The 23707-nt window shown below is 27.9% G+C and overlaps 1 protein-coding gene across 1 annotated transcript; it reads right to left on the bottom strand.

The window, feature by feature from the left end:
- Window positions 1–225: 225 nt before the first annotated feature.
- LOC129297202 (probable LRR receptor-like serine/threonine-protein kinase At3g47570) lies at window positions 226–20523 on the bottom strand. The gene is made up of 4 exons (XM_054935570.1): window positions 20439–20523; window positions 20080–20223; window positions 18884–19027; window positions 226–995 (listed from the first exon to the last, which is right to left on the bottom strand). Exons 1-4 carry the CDS (start codon window positions 20521–20523, stop codon window positions 226–228), a joined length of 1143 nt encoding a protein of 380 aa, XP_054791545.1.
- Window positions 20524–23707: the final 3184 nt, after the last annotated feature.

The following is a 23707-nucleotide window of genomic DNA, read 5'->3' as shown; positions in this document are numbered from 1 at the left end:
AGCAAGCCACCAATAGTTGTTGGAATGATACTTGAAATATGATTTTTAGATAAATCTAATGAGATAAGAGCTTTTAAGTTCTCAACTCTTGATGAAGACCCCCAACAAAATGATTGGAAGACAAGTTTACTTGCAATATATCTTTCAAATCCCAAAAGGAAGATTGTATCTCTAATGCCAACTTATTAGAGCACAAGTGAAGTCCCCTTAAAGATGAAAGATTTCCTAAACAGGTGGCATTGCTCCATAAAACTTGTTTTGGCTTAGATGTAGATAGCCAAGTGGTTTGATTTCACAAAGATCATGAACAATTAAGCCATGCAAGTCATTTCCTTTAGGACTCAAAAATTGAAGATCTTGTAAGCTGCCAATTGTTGTTGGAATTGGTCCATTCAAGACATTTTGATCCAAAGAAAGTGTTAGCAAATTAGTAAGATTCCCTATTTCTGATGGAATGTTACCATTAATACCACAAGAAACAATGTCCAACTCTTGTAGAGAATCAGAGAAGTTTCCAATGGACTTAGGAAGTTTTATATACAATGGATTTGCTGAGAGGACCAGAATTTTCAAATGTCTGCAATTAGTCAATGAGGTAATAATGTTGGTTTTAGAATTGGAAGCATCTGATGTGGTTAAATTGTTATTTTTTATTCGAAGGTATTCCAAGTATCTTAAATCCCCAAGTGTAGTTGGTAAAACCCCTATGAAATTATTTGTTGACAATCCTAAAATGGTCAGCTTAGAGGCATTGGAAATTGTATTTGGGATTCTTCCAGAAAGTTTGTTGCCCCATAAAAGTAGCTCTTCTAGATTAGGAAGACCACATCCAAAATCTGATGGAAGACTACCTGATAAAGTACTATTTGGAAGACCCAACATTTGCAAAGCTGATATGTTAAGAATTTCCAATGGAATAGAACCCCTCAAGTTGTTATTGCCCAACGTAAGCTGCTCAGGCTTATAAAGATTGTCTAATTCTGTAGGTATTGAACCTGAAAGCAAAAGTATTGTTTTAGATTTAGGTAAAGTTAGTCTAAGTTAATACAAAAATTAAGAAAAAGAAAATAAAAATATATAATTAATTAGACAAATTTATGATCCTCACCTTAATGTTGGGTCAATGATAAGATCGTGCTGAATTTTAGGTTCACTTCATAGATTAACATGTCAGGTTTTTTTTTTTATTTGTTTTACAATATCAATCCCAAAACATCTATAAAGCGCAATTAAAATATGGTTTTTTAATATTTTTTTAGAGTTCACCAAAAAAATATAGTTTTTGTTTCTAAATGTAATGAGTGTAGATGCGTGAAAGCATGGCATCAAGATCCCCTATTGTTTGTTTGTTGTTTTTTGTTTTTTTTGTGAAGACATGTCTGCTACCTCAATATATAGCGACGGTTTTGTTTTGTTTCATTTATTTAATTTTGTTGGCTGATAGTGAAAAAAAGGAAAAAGTTTTAAAATTTGGCTACATATTGTTTATTTTTCTATTTTAACGAATGCATTATAGAACTCTACCTCTACATTGCATGTAATTTATTCAAACAAAAATTTTATTTTAAGTTTGTTGATTTCATAAATTTTTAAATTATTTGAATATTAATGGCATCTATAAAAGTGAGGGTAACTTTATAAAGGATTATAGACCTTGTATATTCAATTGTTGAAAATTATAAGAATTTTAAATTTTTTTCATACAATTGTTTTGTGAAGACATATTTTATACAATTTATATCCACCAAAATGTATTTGAAGGCAAATGATGACACATTAAATTTCTAACGATATAATTTATTGAAATGAAACTAAAAGACAACGTTCTTTTTAAAATTTTAAAAATACGAGATACATTTGGCAGCATGCATCCTTACAAATAACTGTCACTAAATAAAAAAAAAATTCAACTTCCACATTATTTTTTTGGTTAAAAATTTTTAGATGAATTGGTTTTTGAGGGCCCACCAGGGTTAAGATATACTTTTAGGCACAAAGAACACTTACAGAGGTTTTTACAGATTGCACCCACCAGCAATGTGACATTGGCTGTGGTATTTAATCTCACAACCTTGTGGGTTATAGGCCAAATCATTACTAATTGAACAATATTTGTTAGTAATTTTCACATATTATAAAACGCAACTGATGAAAGCTTATTAGCACCTGAGCTCATATTTTTATAATTTTCCAACACCAAAATTTCATTATAAATATCTCCTTTTATATAATAAAGAAAAAAGCAGAAATATAGTTCTTTCAGATGATACAAAGAAAACCATTTTGAAAAAAGAAAATGATATTAAAATATAGACTATTGAGCTGTTGATTATTTTACCTTTTCTTTATTTTGAAAAAAACATGTTTAACGTGGGCAGCAAAATCTTTGAATATATTTTTATCGTTTTGACGGTTAAAAGCTTACCAGATTCCAAGTATATAATTTTCTAATATTGACAATCACTAATCCCTTTAGAAACATATCCTAAAATGTGATAACAAAAGAAAAAAAGACAAAACGACAAAAAGACACCAAAAGAGTAGGACGCAGTTCAAGAAAAAAGAAAGAAAGAGAAATGCATCTCATAGCAGGGCCTATGAAAAGTAACATAGACAGAGTGGCTAGCATATCATAATTTGATGAAAAAATACCTTGAAAATTATTGGTACTGAGATAGCATATCATAACCCTTGAAGCATGGCCAAGTTTCCAACGCCTTTTGGTATATGACCTGAAAGTCACGTATGACCCTAAAGTATTAAATTACCATTTTTTCTTATAAATAGGCTCACGGAAAATATCACACAACATGTCATTTAGAAAAGTTATCTCAAGCAATGCCATGAAAAGAATATTTAAGTTTTCAATGGTTCTTCGATGATGTGGCAAGACAAGTTAAAGACATGTAGTAAAGTATATACTTTTCATATTTGCAAGATGATTGATTTTTAGAATATCTCCCACAGTTTCTCTTCCAATATATGATAACAAAAATAGGCTTTTGTAGAATTAAGGGGATATTACGGGGAAATCACCTATAATAATATCATAACTACTTTTAGCAAATCATTCAAGATAGTATATTTGTTTCACACAATATATATATATATATATATATAACTTTGATAAATTAAAATACACCTGTAGGCTATATCACGATTATTATTTTTGTTGCTTTCTTGTTTATAATTTAAATGTTAAGGATATACTTGTGTTTAATATTAAATAAAATGGGGTAAATGAATGTTGAAGAAGAACATTAAGTAGTATATATCTAAAGTTCTAATCTTACACATAATAACACCTTTACCTTGAAAAAAATTATGTAAATTAAAACTAAAATTGCAAACTATTGTTGTTGGAAGAAGTACGTTTCTACTCCAATAAATTGTTATAGTTAATTAGCTGTATCCGCGATGAGAGATCTTACTGCTGGCATTTAAAAGCTTATAATTTTGAAATCTCAAATATCACCTTTACCAATAACAACTAATGATGACATAACCACAAGAAAAGTCATGGTTTGAAGATGACCAAAGACTTATTTTTATGCATAAACATTTATTGAAATAGGAAATTTCATGAATACAAAAACTTATAATAAAAAAAGGTGAAAATGAAAAATAAAATGCATCGTCTTCATAGTAATTTTAAGAAAATAATCTTAAAATAGAAGTTGCTAGTTAGAACATTGTAATATGAAGAAAAATGAACTTTGATGCCCCTGAAGAGAAGACATCCCAGCAACCAACATCATTAAAATTAACAATAACTAAAGTCATGAATTCATAATGTAATAACTAGTACAATGAACATGGGTTAAAGAATTAATCTCATACAAGACGATTATATAGAAAAAAAGTTTTATGCACTAGATTAATATATAATGTCAGCATTTATTGCCATATTAAAATTAAAATGGTAAAATTATGGGGAATGAAGTTCTATATTTTCCATTATTTAATTCTCGTTTACCATTTAAAGGGAACAAGTGAGATAGAGACTTCATGTTTTAATATTGATGTTCATATTAATACTCTCACCCAATAAATACGTTCCAACTCTAATATATTAATTAACTCTAATAGATATAATAGCTGAGAGAGAATTCCATAAAAAATGTGGAGATACATGAAGAAATTATAAAATTTTAAAATAACTAAACAATAACTTATTTTTTGTACATAGAGATCCACAAAGATATCATAAAATCTAAAATAATTAAACAACTATCATATTTATTATTGTAAACGAACATAAAATAATAAATCCTTTCTATAAAATCTTTCCAAGATAAATCTATTTTTATAAATATTTAAACTAAATGAAAATCAGTTATTTTTTTATCTTAAACAAACAGCCCCCCCCCCCAAAAAAAGAATGCAAACGCACTTGAAACTTTTTTTTCTTGATCCACTCTCTTAAAATTTAAGAAATTTGTGTAAGGACAAGAAATAAAAATATTCTTTTAATAATTGGGTTCACAAAATAAAGAAAATATACTGCATCAAAGAGCTTGATTTTCCATGAGACTGCAAAAGTAAAAAAGAAAATAAAAAAATTGAAAAAATAATTTTAGCAGTTATATATATATATATATTTTGGTAAAAGCAGTTATATATAACTTATTAAACTGTTAAAACATACCTAGAATTGAGATACTTTTCAAACTCCAAACGATGACCCAGATGCAAGAAGGAAGAAAGAATAACCAAATTGCTAAGCATGTTCCCTCCCATTATGAGAACCATAGTCAACTACCAAACTACAGTTTTAGCGTATTAGGATTTGATTGCAATTTTAGAAACATTAATGAATATAAATACCAGAATTTGAAGTTGATCCAACTGGGTCTTACTTTCATATATATATATATATATATATAAGGGAGGGTGGAACATGAAAACGGGGTGCTAGGTTGTGAAGCCTGATAAAAGCCTTTCTAAGAAAAAGCAGAATTTATATTTAATAAAAAATAATGCCCAATTTTTATTTTACTTTACGCTTATTTCCAAAATATGTGGGCGGCTCCTGAGTTGGTTTTTTTTATATAAATATAAATTGATTGTCAAGGAGAAATTTTGATTTAAATGGAAATTAAGGAAGTCTAATTTGTTTAATGGTTATGATCAACACCAATGTCCAATTCATAAGAATGCAATCAAAATATATTTGGCAAGATTGGATTTAGTGATTTGGCATAGCGGGTAGCGCGTTCCTGTGAAAAAGTTGATCGCTAAATCTAACTGTTTGAGCTCCTTGCATTGTGTCCAACCAAATGGTATAGCTCCAAATAATTTGTTGGCTTGAAGATGCAAAACTTGTAAATTTAGAAGGCCATGACATATATTTGAGGGAATGCCTCCCGACAAATTATTCCAACTTAAATCAATCTCTTGTAGCTCAGATATATTGGAGAGAGTTGATGATATTTGGCCAGAAAACTTATTGTTGTCTAAAAATAAAAGTTTTAAACTTTTAAGATTACCAATTTGTTTGAGTATACCTCCTGCAATGTTATATATATATATATATAAGATCCATCAAATTTAGTGTAATCCATCAAAATATAACTCTTGAAGTTGGAAACAAAAGAGGAAATTAAAAGAAAATGTTAAGGTAACTTTTGAAGCTATTGATAACTTATTCCTCCTCAATTTCAGAATTAGGGCAGTGTACATGAAGTGTAAAAGCCAATTTGGGACCCTTGGCTTTCTCATTAATGAGTTTGCCTCCAGCATTGGCATTTGCTCATAATGAATTTAATATTTTAACTAAAAGCTGAAGTTACAAAATAAAAAGAGAAAAGGTTATAATGCTCCTGGACCCCAATTATGAAGTTGCACTTTTTTTTATAATTCTATTTCAAATAAAATTATCTTAACAATTTTGTTCTGTGTAAATGGCAATTAAAGCTAATAGACCGCAAGATTGTTATTACCACAATTACGATCAAAGTTGTAATATTCAAAAGCAACTCATCTTATATATAATAACTAATTTCATAGTCAACATAAATATATCACTTGTATTTATAGATTTTGCTTATTGGATTTTGGAATATGTAAATCCTACATTGTCAACGAAAATAGGCATTGAAATTCACGTATTGAATTTTTTTTGGTCAAATCACATCTTCTTTTCTATTTTGGATGAAAGGAATTTTTCAAGATGGTATTATTCATTATTTGGCAAACAAAAAACTACGGGGTTAAGTAGTAAACTTAAACTTGCTTTTATGTCTTGCCGAAAAACCTTTTTTATCTCAATTTAACAAATATGACATATGATAATGATGTGACACTTACAGTTCTTCAACACTAATATATATATATATACACACACATTTCAGATATTATATCCAATATGAAAGTCTAATGAGGGTCTATATAATAATTATGTAAAGGTATAACTTTCAACAAATTCACCTATATAAATTATATCTATACCATAAAACGAATCAGAATCATAAATTTATAAACAAGTTGAAGGATTAACTCGTAGGGCATTGGCTTCAACTCATTTTAAGAAGTCCATGTTAAAATTATAAAGATGTTTGTAGCAAAGACAAAGATTCTATAAATCAACAAATGAATGTATTTTTTTTTAAAAAAAATCTTCTAGAAAATTGGCTCCCCAAACTACAAGAGGCATGCCCTAGCTAGCATCACTACAATAGAAAATAACTAAAGAATTATTTTTATGCATAACGAATTATTGAAATAAGAAATTTGCGAATAAAAAAACTTATAATAAAACTAAAGGTGAAAATGAAAAATAAAATGCATCTTGTTCATAGTAATTCTAAGAAAATAATCTAAAAAAAGAAGCTTCTAGTTAGAAAATCATAATTTGAAGAACAAAGAACTTAGATGCTCGTAAAGAGAAGACATCCCAACACATTACTAAAATTAACAATAACTAAAATCATGAATTCATGATGTAATAACTAGTAGATCAGTTATCAGAAAATTGATTGTGATGATGTCCAACAAACTTTGTGAAAAAGAAAAAAAAAAGTGTGGTTATGACACTCTGAACTAGTACCGAACCTCTTCAATAAATGTATATAGAATGAACGTGAAGTAAAGAATTAATCTCATATAAAATGATTATATATAAAAAAAAGTTTTATGCACCACGCTAATATATAATGATAGCATTCCTTGCCACATCAAAGTTAAAATTGGTAAAATTATAGGGAATAAAGTTATATATTTTCCATTTTTCGTCCTCCTTTACCATTTAAATGGAACAAGCAAGATAGAGACTTCATATTTTAACATTTGATGTTGATATTAATAATATCACCCTATAAGTACATTACAACTCTAATATATTAATTAATTCTTTTTTGACCAGAAAGGCAATGCTATTCATGAGAATAGAGAACAAAATTTGGTGGCAAATCCTTTTTTCTCACTCCACGAGACGTTCTAACAAGCATCCCGAAAATTAAAAATCACTAAATACTTATTTATATGCATAAAGAATTGTTCGAAAATAAAATTTTACACATACACAAATTTATAAACAAAAGGAAAAATCGGAAGAGAAAATACGTTGTTTTTCATAGTAATAATGAGAAAACAACTGAAAAAGAATAAAATATAGCTAGAACATCATAAATTGAAGAAAAATTACCGTGTAAATTATTTTGATGAAGACGTATATATTGAAGGAAAGTGACCATGTTTTAAAATTTGGCTCTTGTTTTTTCTGTTTGAAGGAATGCAAAAAACTTTTTACCTCTGCATCATTTGTATTTCATTAAAACAAAAATTTTATTCTAGTATTTTTAAGAGGTTGAATTGATCTGCAAATATTTTATAGTAAACATTTTTGCAACCAAAATATTTTTTTGTGAACATAAATTATTTTGGAAAGCCATATTATTTAGCTTTGGATAGTTTGACTACCCTTAAATTTAATGCAACAAAACAAGCCAACATCTAGTTTAAATTGCTGTATGATTAAATACAAATTTATTTCAGAAAACTTTTAATTTATTAAGGTATTGAAACTAATATGTACAGATGAAAAACCCAAAGTTATCTCAAACGGTAACTGGTAAGGATAGGTGGAGTATGAGGAGAGATGTAAAGGGTCAAACCCTTATAATGGATAAAGACATTAATAAAAAAGATTTAATTAAAAATTTAAAACCGCTTATATTTATCAAATAAACATATAATTGTGATAGTAAAATAGCTTTTGAAATTGTCAAGACTAGTAAAGAGTTGAATAGAGAAAATAAAGACTTAACAAGGAGTTTTACCAAAAACAAAAAAGAATTAACAAAGAGAAGAAAATGAAGATGATTATGATTGAAAATACAACAAGATAATCCATCACTTGAAGGATTTACACCAAACCTCAAAACCACTTTGAGGTGAAATAATAAGGTGAGGACCAAGTTAACCTCCCTCTTGATATAGGATTCAACCTTCCTAACTTCTATTGGAGTTTGACGCCTTTTATATAGATTTTAGGGTAATCAATGACTAAGTAATTACAACCAATCGTTTAATATTATAATATTCCAACATAAATTATTAATAACTTATTCATCCTTAATTTTAGAATTAGGATACTGTACAGAAAGTATAAAACTAATTTGAGACCCTTTTAGCTCTCTTAATTATTAATAAGTTTCCCCCCAACATTGGCCTTTTCTAATAAATGAATTTAATATTTTTACTAAAAAATGTTTATATAAAAGAAAGTTAAAAAATAAAAAGGAAAATGTTATAACGAACACTCTTGGACCCCAAGTTTCAAATAACATAACAATTTTTGGTCCATGCAATAGTGTTGGCAAATGAAAGTTAGAGCCTATATATTATATTAAACTGAAAAAAAAAATTTCATGAAAAGACTGAAAGAATTTTACCAGCACAATGGCAGTTAGAGACTTATTTCATAGTCAAAATACATGTCATTCGTATATTTAAATTTTGTTATTGGCTTGTAGTGTACAGAAATCCTTCATTGTCAACCAAAATCAGCGTTGAAATTCACATTATTTTTTTTGGTGAAATCTATTTTAGATTAATGGAATTTCTCAAGATGGTGACACTAACAATTCAACATTAATATATATATATATATAAACATGTTTCGAATATTATCTCTCCAATATGAAATTCTAATGAGGGTCTATATAATATTTATGTAAAACATAACTTTCAGCAGATTCACCTATTTACAATTATATTTACAATAAAAAGAATTAGAATCATAAATTTAATGAACAATTTGAAGAACTAATGTCACATTTGCTTACTACACTAAAATGGAATGGAATGGATTGAAAAAATAGAAGTAAAAATAAGATGATAAAAGGGGATAGGTAAGCACATTCAAAAGGGGGAGGAGTAATTTAGTTTTTGAGGTTTGGAATCATTATTCATGAGATTTTTGAAGAGCGTAATTATTCTCATATTTGTAGTATATATTAATGAGTTTTATTATACTTACCATGGGGGAAAAGATAATCGAATTCATTTTTTATCTTGATTTTTTTAATCAATTTCATTTCATTATATTCTAGTAAGCAAACATGACCTAATTTGTTTGTAGGGCATAGGCTTGGACTCATTTTAAAGAGTCCAAGTCAAAATTAAAATAATGTTTGTCACAAGGAAAAAGATTCTACAAATCAACAAAAAATTTCACTTTAGACAAACTTTATAAAAAAAAAATTTATACATTCAACATCATCATACAATTCTTTTTCTTTGATTTTGCCCCAAAATTTAGCATTCTAAACAAGCAATGAGGGAAAGAGAAGTCCTAGCTGTATTAAAAAAAGTAATGATGTGGAAAACAAAAAGGGAGTTGCTCACAAGAACAAAGACAAAAACAACACATAATCTATTCGTTCAATAGCTCTAATCTCTCTATAAGGAGTATTAAAAGAAAAAACCTTCATCAAAATAAGTGAAAAATAAAGAAGAAAATTAAAAAGCTATCGAGAGACTCAAAAGAAAAGAGCATGAATGGAGTCGGAAGGGCAAATCTTCATGGAATTCAGAATGATATTATATGCTTACCTCTGTTTTCTAGCCCAAAAAAACAGAGGAAAACATAGTAACACTTCTCTATTTGATTGGCACCATAGTGTCGCAAATTTCACAACACAATTATTGTGCATGTGAACCACACATCTGAATATGTAGTTGAGGGAGATCTAATGCATAATGATCAAAGATAGTGAAGATATAAATGTATATAATGGTTTCCATATTGCTTTCAAGAGCACCAAAACTCCAACAAGTAGAAAGCAAGTCAAAGAAAACCATGGGCACTGATGTGACTGGGTTCATATTTAATTTCTAAATTTAGAAGATCACACATTTCCTTAGAATTATTGCTTGGGATATGATTAAAAAACCCAAATGTAGAAGGACAAAAAGGAAAAACAGACGTTTCTAATAAAGGTGCTGATAAATTTATTTAAAAAGCTAGAAAATATTAATTAAAATCTAAGGTCATTATTTTCGTACTTGTAAAATTGCAAATTGTTTCGGGAATATCTCCTCCGTACATGACAACATAAAAAACACATCATTAAGAGTGATGATGCACTAAATCTTGCGGATGCAATTCACATTATAGGCATCGTAAATGGAAAGTTCGGGATGTTTTGAGAGGGAATGAATTAATCAAAGAACATATATTTTGTTTAAAAATACTTAAATATCACAAATATTAAGTATATCATGATTTCATAATGTAATAATTTATTTGTAGAGTGATTAGAACGTTTTGGCATGATGCATAATAGACCATGTGAAAAGAAAAATTTGTTTTTTCACATGTGCTGAACCTTTTCAAGACGTTTTACATGGATTGAAATATGAACTTGTTCATGGCTGAACAACAAATACCCAGCGTGCCAGAGACGCTGAGTCTCAATTGATAACAAAAAAGGTCCTGAGCTCTCTTACCACAGTTCACTTAAACATAAAAAGATACAAGGCTTTAGTAGAACAAGTGTACAATTTCTATTGAAATATAAAACCATTACAAACTAAAAACTGAAAATTACAAAGGGCTAATGAATGTAAAATTGCAAATCTTTAATTGAGTGTTGACTACTCTCTTCTGTATTCCTTCTCTTATTTATAGTGTTAGAATAGCAGAAGCTTTTTCCTTGAACCTTAGCACGTTTTGCCAAAAAATCAAGGTTTTCGCGAAACTTATGGCACGGTCTCTCCATTTTGATAACCATCTCATTTTAGCGAAATACTTGGGTGTAAATTTCGGCATTAATTAAGATCGTGTCTTCGTGTCATCGGTATAATATTTGCAGTTGAAGGAATTTCAACATATTTACTTTTTGTGGCCTTTATTGAGCTTTTGGGCTAGCTCCTTTCATTTATATTAGGCCTGACACTTTAATTACTCAGCCCAATTAGCCCTGTAACTTATTTGAATAACGTTTCATATTTAGCCCAAACAGAACTAAAGAATTAACCGCGTACACAATGATTATCAAGAAATAATGTTTTACACAATACTTCAAGTCACCAATATACAATAACAGCATTTAATTAAATTTGGTAAAACCATAGGGATTGAAGTTCTATATTTTTGTATTTTTTAAACTCTCGTTTGCAATTTAAAGAGAACAAGTGAGACGGAGACTTCATATTTTAATATCGATGTGGATATTAATATTGTCACTCTATAAATACATTTTAACTGTAATATATTAATTAACTACATTTAGACTATAAATGCAAATCCATTTCTCTTGGAAAAGAAAATAATTTTTGGCCAACCAAAACTAAAGAATTAGTTTTATGTTTAAAGCATTATTAGAAAATAAATTTGTACTCAAACAAAAATTTATAAACAAAAAAAAAAGTTGGAAAAGAAAATACATTATTGTTCATAGTAATACTAAGAAAACAACTAAAGAGTGAAAAAAAAAAACTATAGTAGCTAGAATATCATAATTTGATGAAAAAAATTACCTTATAAATTATTATAAGTAAGATATAGCTCTTGAAGCACATCCAGTTTTCCAATACCTTCTGGTATATCACCTATAAAAAAAAAAATTTAACACTTAGAGATATAGTATTCAAATTGGTCACGGATATATCTATTGAGAATATTTCCCACGTATGTGATAAAGACACAAGAAAGATGGTTTAATCCTACAAGTGTCCAGATATGATAAATCATTTTTTCCAAATCTAACTCGTGGACCCCTATTTCAAGTCGCCGGCCCATGTATATTTTTATATATGATGATATAGCACTTGAATAAAATTCTTTTTTCCTCATTTGTGTTTTATATCAAAGATTATGCTTCGTATAAATGCCGATACATACTGCCACATTAATCAATCTATAAGGCCCACAAACCTACAAAACCAATTATAAGATCCAAAGCTGCTTGTTCTTTTTATGCATTAATTAAGGGAAAACAAAATTTACACTTTAGACATTTCCTTACCATCATAACTTACAAGAAAACTAATTAATGGTTACTTCTAGATAATCATTTAAATTTAAAACCAAATTTCACACACAATACCTACAAGTAAGTAGACAAATGAGACGAAGGTTAAGACTCTAAAATGAGAGCTTGTACAAGACTTTGAACGATTACCAAAACTACCATATATTAAGAAAGTAAGATATTGAAAGAAGTACAACTAATTCCCAAATAAGGATACAATTAGTCAAAACCCTAACAACACATGAAAATTAAGTAAAATATTCAGCAGTAATTGTTTGAACAATTTTAAGTCAAAAGTTAGTTTTACCGAGGTCTAAGCACATGAAGTTTGAACAATAAAAAATGATTATGATGCCCTTCTTGATTAATAAAAAGTATTTTAGAATTTTTGATGAACTATTTTCTACATAGTTAAAATTAAAATTGAGGTGTATATTTTCAAAATTATAGGGTGGTTCAGTAAAATTAATAAAATTAAAGATAAATGGATATTTTTTACACTAAAAAGGAATCATAAATAATATGAAAATTTTTCTATATATATATATATAATCACAAACATTTTGAATAAACAATTACATACATAAATAAATTTACAATTACTAATAATTATTATTATATGGAAAATGGGTGAAAATGGTTTATAATTGTTTGGGTTGAATATGAAACGTCGCTCAAATAGGTCACGAGGCTAGTTGGGCTGTGTAATCGAAGCGTTAGGCCCAATATAACAAAAGGGGTTGGCCCTGGAGCTTAATAAAGTCCACAACAAATTATCTGTAACTTTTCCACTTCAATTAAATTACACACTTGCTCTACCAAAGTCTTCTATTTTTTTATATCCGAGCGAACTGTGGTAAGGAAACTCGGAACCCTTTTCGTTATCTATTGAGACTCAGTGTTTCTGGCATGCCTGGTATTTGTTGTTCAACCACGAACAATAATATATATACTATTATATAAAAAAAGAATGAAGTATTAACTTCACGAACTTATATCATGGTCACTCCTAAATCATTTAAATGTCAATTGTTTTTGTATTATTTACAATTTTTTATTGAAGTACGTAGTTTTGTAAAGTTATTATGTTGTTAATATGTTTTATATGTATTTAATTTGTAGTTTTAAGGTTTACACAATACTCCAAGTCACCAATATACAATAACAGCATTTAATTAAATTTGATAAAACAATAGAGATTGAAGTTCTATATTTTTTTTAATTTTTTAAACTCGCTTACAAGAGAACAAATGAGATGGAGACTTCATATTTTAATATCGATGTGGATATAACACTGTCACTCTGCAAATCCATTTTAACTGTAATATATTAATTAACTACATTTAGACGGTGGACATTAATTAACTACATTTAGACTGCAAATGCAAATCCATTTTCCTTGCTTCAAATGGAGCTTCATCTGTTCCAAACAAACAAAATATTCGACAAGACATCCTAACCAGCATTTATAATATTATTGGAAAAGAAAGGCCAACCAAAGCTAAAAAATAATTTTTATGTTTAAAGAATTGTTAGAAAAGAAATTTCACTCAAACGCAAATTTATAAAAAAAAAGATGGAAAAGAAAATGCATTGTTGTTCATAATAATACTGAGAAAACAACTAAAGAGTGAAAAGAAAAAAAACTATAGTGGCTAGAGTATCATAATTTGATGAAAAAATTACCTTGTAAATTATCATAATAAAGATCTAGCACTTGAAGCATATCCAGTTTTCCAATACCTTCTGGCAAATCACCTACAAAATAATAATAATAATAACATTTCGAGATATAGAATTAGAAATTGGTCACGGATATACCTATTGAGAATATTTTCCACATATGTGATAAAGACATAAGAAAGATGGCTTAATCCCACAAGTGCCATATATGATGAATCATTTTTTCCAAATCTAACTTGCGGACCCATATTTTTAGTCGCCTGTCCATGTATATTTATATATATATATATATGACGATATAGTACTTGAATGAAATTCTCTTTTCCTCATTTGTATTTTACATCAAAGACTATGTTTCATATAAATGCCAATACACACAGTCATATTAATCAATCTATACAGCCCACAAACCTACAAAAACAATTATAAGATCAAAAGTTGGAAGTTCCTCCTATGCATTAATTAAGAGAAAGCAAAATTTACACTTTAGACATGTCCTTACCATCGTCACTTAAAAGAACAATAATTGATGGTTACTTTTAGATAGTCATTTAAATTTAAAACCAAAATTTCACACACAACCACTACAAAAAATATGACTTTTAGCGGTGATTTTTAACAGCAACTAAAAAAGTCGCCGTTAAAAGTAGAGTTTTAGCGGCAACAAATCATAGTTACCACCAAAAGTAAACTTTTGCACTTTTGGCAGCGACAAAAGTCGCCCCAAAACTTTATTTTTAGCGGTGATAAATTAAAGTCGTTACCAAAAATGACTTTAATTTGTCGCCTTTAAAAGTTTACTTTTGGCGGTGACATTTGTCACCATCAAAAGTATTTTTATAAAAATAATTTAAAAATTAAAATAATTAATATAATTTACTTTTGGCCGCGACATTTGTGCTCACCAAAAGTATTTTTATAAAAAATAATTTAAAAATTAAAAAATAATTAATATAACCTACTTTTGGCCTATTTGTCACCACCAAAAATATTTTTATAAAAAATAATTTATATAATCTACTTTTGATGGCAATATTTATAAAATTATAATTTAATTTTTTAAAAAAATTATGAATTGTTTAAAAAATTTGAAATTAAATAAAATTATTCAAAATATATTTATAAAATTAAATTTCTTATTTTATGTATAGAATTAGAAATAAATTATATATAGGAATGTGAAACAAAAGAAATAATCATCAAAATATGCTAAGTTTAATTATTAAATTATTTCTAATTTTATATTATTCATAATCCTTTTTTAGACATATATAGCTCATATTTTTTTAAGAATTATGTTATTAAGCTAGTATTTTAATATGATAAATTAAAATCTTAATGGGTTATTACTTCAATTATAATTAGGTTGAGTTATACATAAATTATCACTTACAATCAAATACATAAATGGCATTGGGAAGTTAAAGTTGTACAGATGTTGTGAGATGCAAATGATATTGTAGATTACTTAGCATTTTACACACTTGATGCTTAGCTTGAGATATATATAGTGTTTACTTCTTCTACTGTGCTCTAGTGACTTTTGGATGAGGATTCCATATAATTCCTCCTAGTATATTTAGGTTTTCATTGCTATAAAAAAGAAGTTGTTGATAACATTTTTATAACTAATTATTACTAAGAATAATATGAATAACTACTCAAATCCATCTGGCTATGAGGTTGAAGATGATTAGATATTAACTAGATTGATCACATATGAGATTCTTGTAATTATCAAATATTGTAAAAGTTATTAATATTTATTTTCAAAATTATTCAAAATTATTATTAACAAACTTTGTGGTTAAAATTAATTTGTTATTAAAATAATTTTTTAAGATATTAAAAAAATATTGATAAAATATATTTTTATTAAAAGAGGGGGAAACATTTAGCTATTTTGAGAGAAGATAAAAATTTAATCATTTAGTTCATCAATTTTTGGGGAAAATATGGAGAAGAAAAAAGCAAAAGATATTTAACATAAAATAATATAATACATATTTATAAATAAATTATATACTTAATTTTCATTTAAAAAATAAAAATATAATTTAAAATTTATTACAATGTATATAAGAATATGATTTAATATTTAAAAATTTTTTATTTTAAGTTTATTTTCCTAAAAAAATAATATTTACTGGTGAAAAATAATATTTTATTAAAATTATAATTTAAATATTCATATAAATTATTTTTTCATATTAATAATGGAAAATAAAATAAAATATATGTATATCTTTTTAATAATATATTATTTGATATATGTGTATACAGTTATATAATATATATTTAATTTGACATATAATAACTGTAAGTGCATTTCAACTCAACTAGTAAAGAAGGGAGGCTTAAGGCTTGGAGGTGATAGAGATCAAGGGTTCAAACTTTGGGTTTGCTATATTTTGCAACAAATATGTGTCGTAGCGTGTGAGGTGGCTTGACAAGGCACACATGTGGCAGGTGATGTGGTACGAGATGGTGGCGTAACACATGAGAAGGCTTGAGGGGGCACACACGTGGCAGGTGATGTGGCATGAGATGGTAGCGTGGCACATGAGGTGGCTTGAGGAAGTGCACACATATCATGTGACGTGGCATGAGATGGCTAGTTGATGTGGCATCATTTGTTAAACACGTGTGACATGGCACAAGATGACAAGTGACATGGCATCACTCAATGTACACGTGGTAGAGTAATGTGGCATAAAATAAATTATTATTTCTTAAAAAAAAAGAGTTTTCTAAAAAGATGTTTAGTGGTAAAAATACTATTGTGTCGCCACTAAAAGTCTACTTATATTGTCGCTGCCAAAAACTATTAGCGACGATTGTTATAGCAACAACTTTTAATGGCGGAAAGTCATCGCTAAAAACTTTTAGCAGCAACATTTTGTCACCACCAAAAGTCTGTTTTTTTTTTTGTTTTTTGTAGTGAACACTTTGAACCCACAAGTAAGTAAACAAATGGAATGAACGTTAAGACTCTAAAATGACAGCTTGTACAAGTCTTTGAACAATTACCAAAAAAACACCATATATTAAGAAAGTAAGATATTCGAAGAATTGCAACTAACTCCCAGATAAGGACACAATTAGTCAAAGCCCTAACAACACATGAAAATTGTAAGTAAAATATTCAGCAGTAATTGTTTGAACAATTTTAAGTCAAAAGTTAGTTTTACCGAGGTCTAAGCACATGAAGTGTTGTCAAGTTTCCAATAAAAAACGATTATGATGCCCTTCTTAATTAATAAAAAGTATTTTAGAATTTTTGATGAACTATTTTCTACATAGTTAAAATTTAAATTAATGTGTATATTTTCAAAATTATAGGGTGGTTCAGTAATATTAACAAAAGTAAAGATAAATGGATATTTTTTACACTAAAAATGAATCATAAATAATATGAAAATTTTTCTATATATATATATATATGTATATATATGAAATCAAAAAACATTTTGAATAAAAACTTACATAGATAAAGAAATTTATAATTACTAACAATAATTATTATGTGCAAAGTAGGTGAAAATGGTGCATGATGTATATACTATTATATAAAAATATGAATAAAGTATTAAGTTCGTTGAATTTATATCATGGTCACTCCTAAATCATTAAAATGTCAATTGTTTTTATATTATTTACAATATTTTTTATTGAAGTACTTAGTTTTGTAAAGGTAATATTTTGTTAATTTGTTTATTTTTATATGAATTTGTAGTTTTAAGTTTTATATTATCATGCACCAGCAATTATCTATATGCATATATGTTTGATTTGCTTCAGTGACTGGCATATATATGATATAGCTTCAGCGTGTTCTTTTGGTAAAGATTAATTCTTGTTCATATAAAGCCCAATATATGTCATACTGCCACTCTAATCATTCTATAAAGCCCACGAACACAACAATAATTATCAAACTCAAAACTAGATGCTTCCAACTCAAACAATGTTAGGCCACCTCCAATCAGAAGTTGGTCCCATGCCAACTTATTCCTTTTAATTAAAATTATAAGAATTTAATTGCACTTGACACATGTGCTTATCACAATCACTTGAGATATGTTGCCTCATTTTCCCTGACTTTTATAGAACTTCTTTTTTTTAATTCTTTTTGGATCCTCCCTTCTCTCCTATTCGCTAATTCCTATATTTGGAATAATGAGCAGAATTGACTGTGGTTGATAAGTAACAAAATTGGACAAATCAATGTTGAATAAGATGTTAGACCATCCAAATTTTACTTTCTATTCACATATTAACATTATATATTTTTCGAATTTTTTATGTTTTGAAATTCTTGTAATTAACCAAGTGAAAACAACCAAAAAGACTAAAATAGTTTGGATACATGAAAATGTGATATACTTTAAAATATTTAATCTAAATATTTAACCGAAATTTTAATTATAAAATTTGACATAATTTAAAATATTTAATCTAAATATATTATGTCATTGAGATTTATCAGGCTGAAATAGAGTCTTTTTAAGGGAAAAAATGGTAAGACTACAAACATGGTGATAGAATTATCAACCAAATTTTAAAAGTTATAAACTAATTTTTTATATAATTATGGGGTCCGGATTTTCTCATAATCCCCTTTCTCCTTTTCTTCTTCTCATCTCATCTGCACCCTTAGATAATAAAAATTAACACAAAATTGATGAAAAGTTTCACATTATGATTAGTTGAAAGTATACCATCTATATTATTTTCACCAAGCGGTAGATGTTGAAGTTTTGTCAAGTTTTCAATATTCCTTGATATTTGGCCAGACAACTTGTTAACACCTAGATATATTATTTTCAGTTTTGTGAGAGCACCAATTGCTTTGGGAATATCTCCTACAATGTGATGATAAAGAAAAAACAACATTATTATGAGTTCTCTTGTATAACACGATTATGGTAAAAGAAAAATAAGTAATAAATATAATTTTATGAATGCATTTTTTTGAAGTTATTGTGATTATGTTATAATAAATACTGAATTTGTATTTAAAAGAAATAAAATAATAAAAGCTCTTAAACTAAACAAAAAAGTTTTATATGTAACCGCTAATTTGAACTCTTTTCAATGTTAATTATCAACCAAAAATTATTGGACAAAACAATTCATTAGCATAAATATACAAATTTTGAAATTGCAATCATTTATTATGGTGCATAAATGATTAGATAAAAATAAAAAATGCAATGTTTTGTTGTGTTTTTCCTGCATTTTTTGAATGGTTTCTTTTGAAGTTATTCTAGACAAGTTATAACTCATGAACTTGTATTGAAAAAAAAGCAAAAAGGGAAAAAAAAAAAAAAGATAAAGCTCTTGAACCCAATAGGGGGAAAAATAAAAAAGGAAATCGATGTATTTTGATAAAGAATGTCTGAGACATGTCCTAACAATATGCAAATTTCTGACGCAAGCTTTTTATTTATAAAAAAAAACATATTATGTTATATGAGTAATAATTTATAACATAACTAGAGAAGGAATTATGTAAAATATATAACGTAAAAAAATTATCTAGCAGTTAAAAGAGGACTTCAAAGAACGTTTGACGATTCATCTTTCTCAAATAAGAACATTTTACTATCACCAATAATATATAATTAAAAATAAAAATTAAAGAAATATCAAATATATTAATTTGCTAAGGTGAAGTTAACTTGAATAGGGAAGGATACATCTGCAAAGCTGATTTTATGAAATTTATTCTGACCAACATAAGTGAAAAATTTACGTCCAAGAAGATTAATTAAGCTTGATAATAAGGCATATTATCTTAAGGCATGCATAAATGTACATTAAAGTTAAGCAAAATATTTTCAAATAGAAAATAAATTTATCTCATTGTAAAATGGATGAAATGCTAACAACACATTAATTATGCAAGACATACCTGTTAAAGAGTTGAAAGACAAAGACAACAACTCGAGTGAGGATAAGATAGAAATAGTTGGAGGTATTTTTCCTGAAAGCTTGTTTACTGCAATCTGTAAAATCTTCAAACATTGAAGTTTCTCAATCTCAAATGGAATGAATCCTTCAATAAAGTTATCATTCCAGTTCAAAGTCTAACTTTGACAAATTGGATATGCTTTTAGGAATAACACCTCCAAAACTATTATTACGGAGATGGAAGTGCTGAAGCATAAATAAGCTTCCAATCCAAGTCAGAATTTCTCCATTGAATATCATTGTAGCTCAAGTTGAGAATTTGTAGCATGTGTAATTGGATCAACTCTTTTGGCAACTCACCATAAAGGTTATTACTATGATGGTCAAGTTCAACCAAAAAAGATAAATTCCCAGTTTTTGAGCGCAACATTCCATTGAGACCCATCTCACCAAGATTCTAGGCTATTACTCTCTCATGGTAAGCATCACACATAACCCCAACCCAAATTGCAAATGGAAGAAGAGTTGGACTAATTAGCCAAGTGATTGTAAGGGTCCTTCACAGAAAACTTGAAAGTAAGTAGTGCCAATTCATCATTCGTAGTAAGATTGGTGTGGCATAAATTGAAACAAACCTTGAGACAAAGTAGGGAGAACATGAGGAAGGGGAAATAAAAACAAACATTTGCCATGTTGGATAGGTTCAAGGCTTCTTAGATTGATGAAGTGGTTAGGAGGAGAAGGTTGCACTATATTCATATGCGCTTAGAAATTCATGAGCACACCTTTTAAAGAGGATTGATGAATATTTATGCATTTAAAACTGTGGATTAATGGTTGAAATTTCTCAACTCAGGTGACATTGCCTACCTTTGTATTAACCAGTAGCCACCACTAGTCATAATCTTGGGATGGTGGGGCCTACAATGAAGTTTGGAAATGAAACCGTATAGGCATATTCTTCAATTTGTTGGAAATGACAACCATTTGATACTGGAAATAAAAATTGAATTTGACAGGGAAATACCAATGGAAGGAAAAGGTTTTTATTTTATTTTACATAGCATATTTTATATATAACTACAAAAAATCCACGCCCAAAAAATTACCAAGCTTAAGAAGATTTTCATAAAATTGATTTAACTATCAACCTTAAATAAAAAGATATTTAAGTATCCCAAAAGTATAATTCAAAAAATAACAGTTAGATTTATTAGACACAGTAAAAAAATTAAATAATCCCCATACATATTATAGCCTTGGCCCTTGTGCAAGCTTGACTAATATATGTTCCACACAATCTCTATTATAAGATGTTTTCAACTATTTCATTGGAACCAACAAATGATAATTAACTCATTAAATATCTCTTAAAATGGCAAAAATTCAAATTCACCCCTATTGAAAATAGGAAGAGAGAAATATGCAATAAAGGATCAACCATAAAATTAAATTTTAACATGGGTAAAATTGAAAATGATAATAAATAACCCTCCATTATCCTTATATTAAAGACTAAAGAATCTTTTTTTAAAGGTGCTATATAATAGGGACATGAGGGAGTATTAATTATATTAGCATATTTATTAGCTTGTTCGAGTACAATCATAACTCATAAGCATTGGTGGTTAAAAATTGCTTCCAAAAGCCAACATGTTAAAGAAATAGAAATATCCAAGGAAATAAGTAAATATCTTTACTATCATATTAAACGTGATACAACAAATTAATCATCCTAGGATATCTTAGATGATAAGAATAGAGTAAATTGTTCACACTGCTTAACAAATGCACGCATGCATTATAATTTGAAAATAATAATAATAATAATAATAATAATAATAATAATAATTTATTGTTATTATTATTTCAACTATGGTTACTTTTTAAATGACATTTACTTTACTCAATTTATAAAATCATATTTTAAACATTTGAACTCGACAAAAAATAATGTACCAACAATTCAATTTCTAACATGGAATCAATTACTTTAGATGACCAAAAACAGATTCTCCATTATTGTGTCATTTTTTTTCTAAGATACGAGTACCTACTTGAGTTGGCTTGACCAAAGAAAAATGTGGACACCGACTTAAAAGATGGACTGTCATGATTAATAGCTTTTATTTTTCTTGTTGACTTCTGTAATGGAAAGACTTCTACTATTGTGTAATTTTTTCTACACGACCTTAATGTTTTGAATGGAATGACTTAAATATATATAACTTCTTTTATTCCTCCACTGTTATTGTGCCATTTTCTCTACGCATATGAATTGACTAGACATCGAAATTATGCATCAGCATAGAAAAATAAGACAGCCATTATGGTCTTTTTTAAAAAAAAAAATTATTTCTTTTTGCGAACTTATCTCAAAAGCAAAAACATGATGGCTTTTTTTAATCAAATTTGTAGGACATTTGGATGAGGGATTTCATGGTCTTTTTTAATAAAATGTCATGATCACTCACGACTTAAAAACCTTAATTTTTTATTATTATATAGACTCAAAATGAATTCATATTTAGATTATTAACGAAAGAAAGCTGTTGCAGTAAAAGAATTGAAGAATGACCAAAGATGGACGACAGGGAAAAGGCTTCATGGTTTGTGGTTATAATATAAAATTTTGAAAAATAACATGTCGACTCTCATGTTTTTTGGCCAAAGAAATAACCATTCATATTGATTGACCATAATCACAAGTCCCAACAGAGTCAGCCCGAAACAAACAACAGAAGAACATTAAAAAAATCAAAATCAAATTCAGCCAACATCACGAACATCAATTTTATTAGCCCCTAATATGTGATCGAGGTCAACAAATTAAGATGATCCAATTAATAATGAGTTATTCCATTTTCCATGGGAATATAAGTTCAAATACGCTGTCGATCTGAGGATTTTCTTGCAAAGTATAACTTGTTGAAAATTAATTTGCAACCTACCTTTCAAATTAACTTTAAAGCCAATGGTATTTAGATAATCTTTGAAATTCTAATCACCTGAAGGACCTTTGGTAGTCTATTTCTTGAAGTTGGAATTGCTCAAGGTATCTTTTTAGGTCTTTATAATAATAAGAAGTTAAATATTTTTCTTCTTTTCTTTTACGTTAATTTTGGTTTTATTATGTTTTTATGATTTTCTGTTCTACTTTTTATTTTATCACCAAAACAAAATTAACACATACCATTTCATTTGTTATTATGAGAGCCTTTGATTCAACAAACCAATAAATGGGCTTAGCTGTGATGTTGATAGAGAAAATGATTGGAATTGGGTTAATTAACATTACATGAATATACTGATGAAGCATACAAGAAATCTTCTTTACCCACATTTACAGTGTTGGAGAAGATATTTTCACACTTATCAACTTGTTGGAGAAGATACCAAGACCACATATTATTGCCCCACTTCCTCTATGCCAAGGACATATGAGTTTACTTGACTTGGAAATACAACATTCTTTGATTAAATCAAATATTCTAAGGACTGTTAGAGACTAAAGTGTGCCATCATAGGCAGATTATTATGACAAAAAAGAATTCACAAGATTTTTTTGAGCTTATTCAAGCTAGCGTGTATATAGGGTTTGATTTAAAATTACTAGCTCTAACCTTCCC

The sequence above is a fragment of the Prosopis cineraria genome, unplaced genomic scaffold, assembly GCF_029017545.1.
Source record: "Prosopis cineraria cultivar Desert tree isolate PC_DT_omini unplaced genomic scaffold, ASM2901754v1 PC465, whole genome shotgun sequence".
Classification (NCBI taxonomy): domain Eukaryota; kingdom Viridiplantae; phylum Streptophyta; class Magnoliopsida; order Fabales; family Fabaceae; genus Prosopis; species Prosopis cineraria.
The sequence above is the reverse complement of the archived record's forward strand: the minus strand, read 5'-3'. Positions and strand labels throughout refer to the sequence as shown.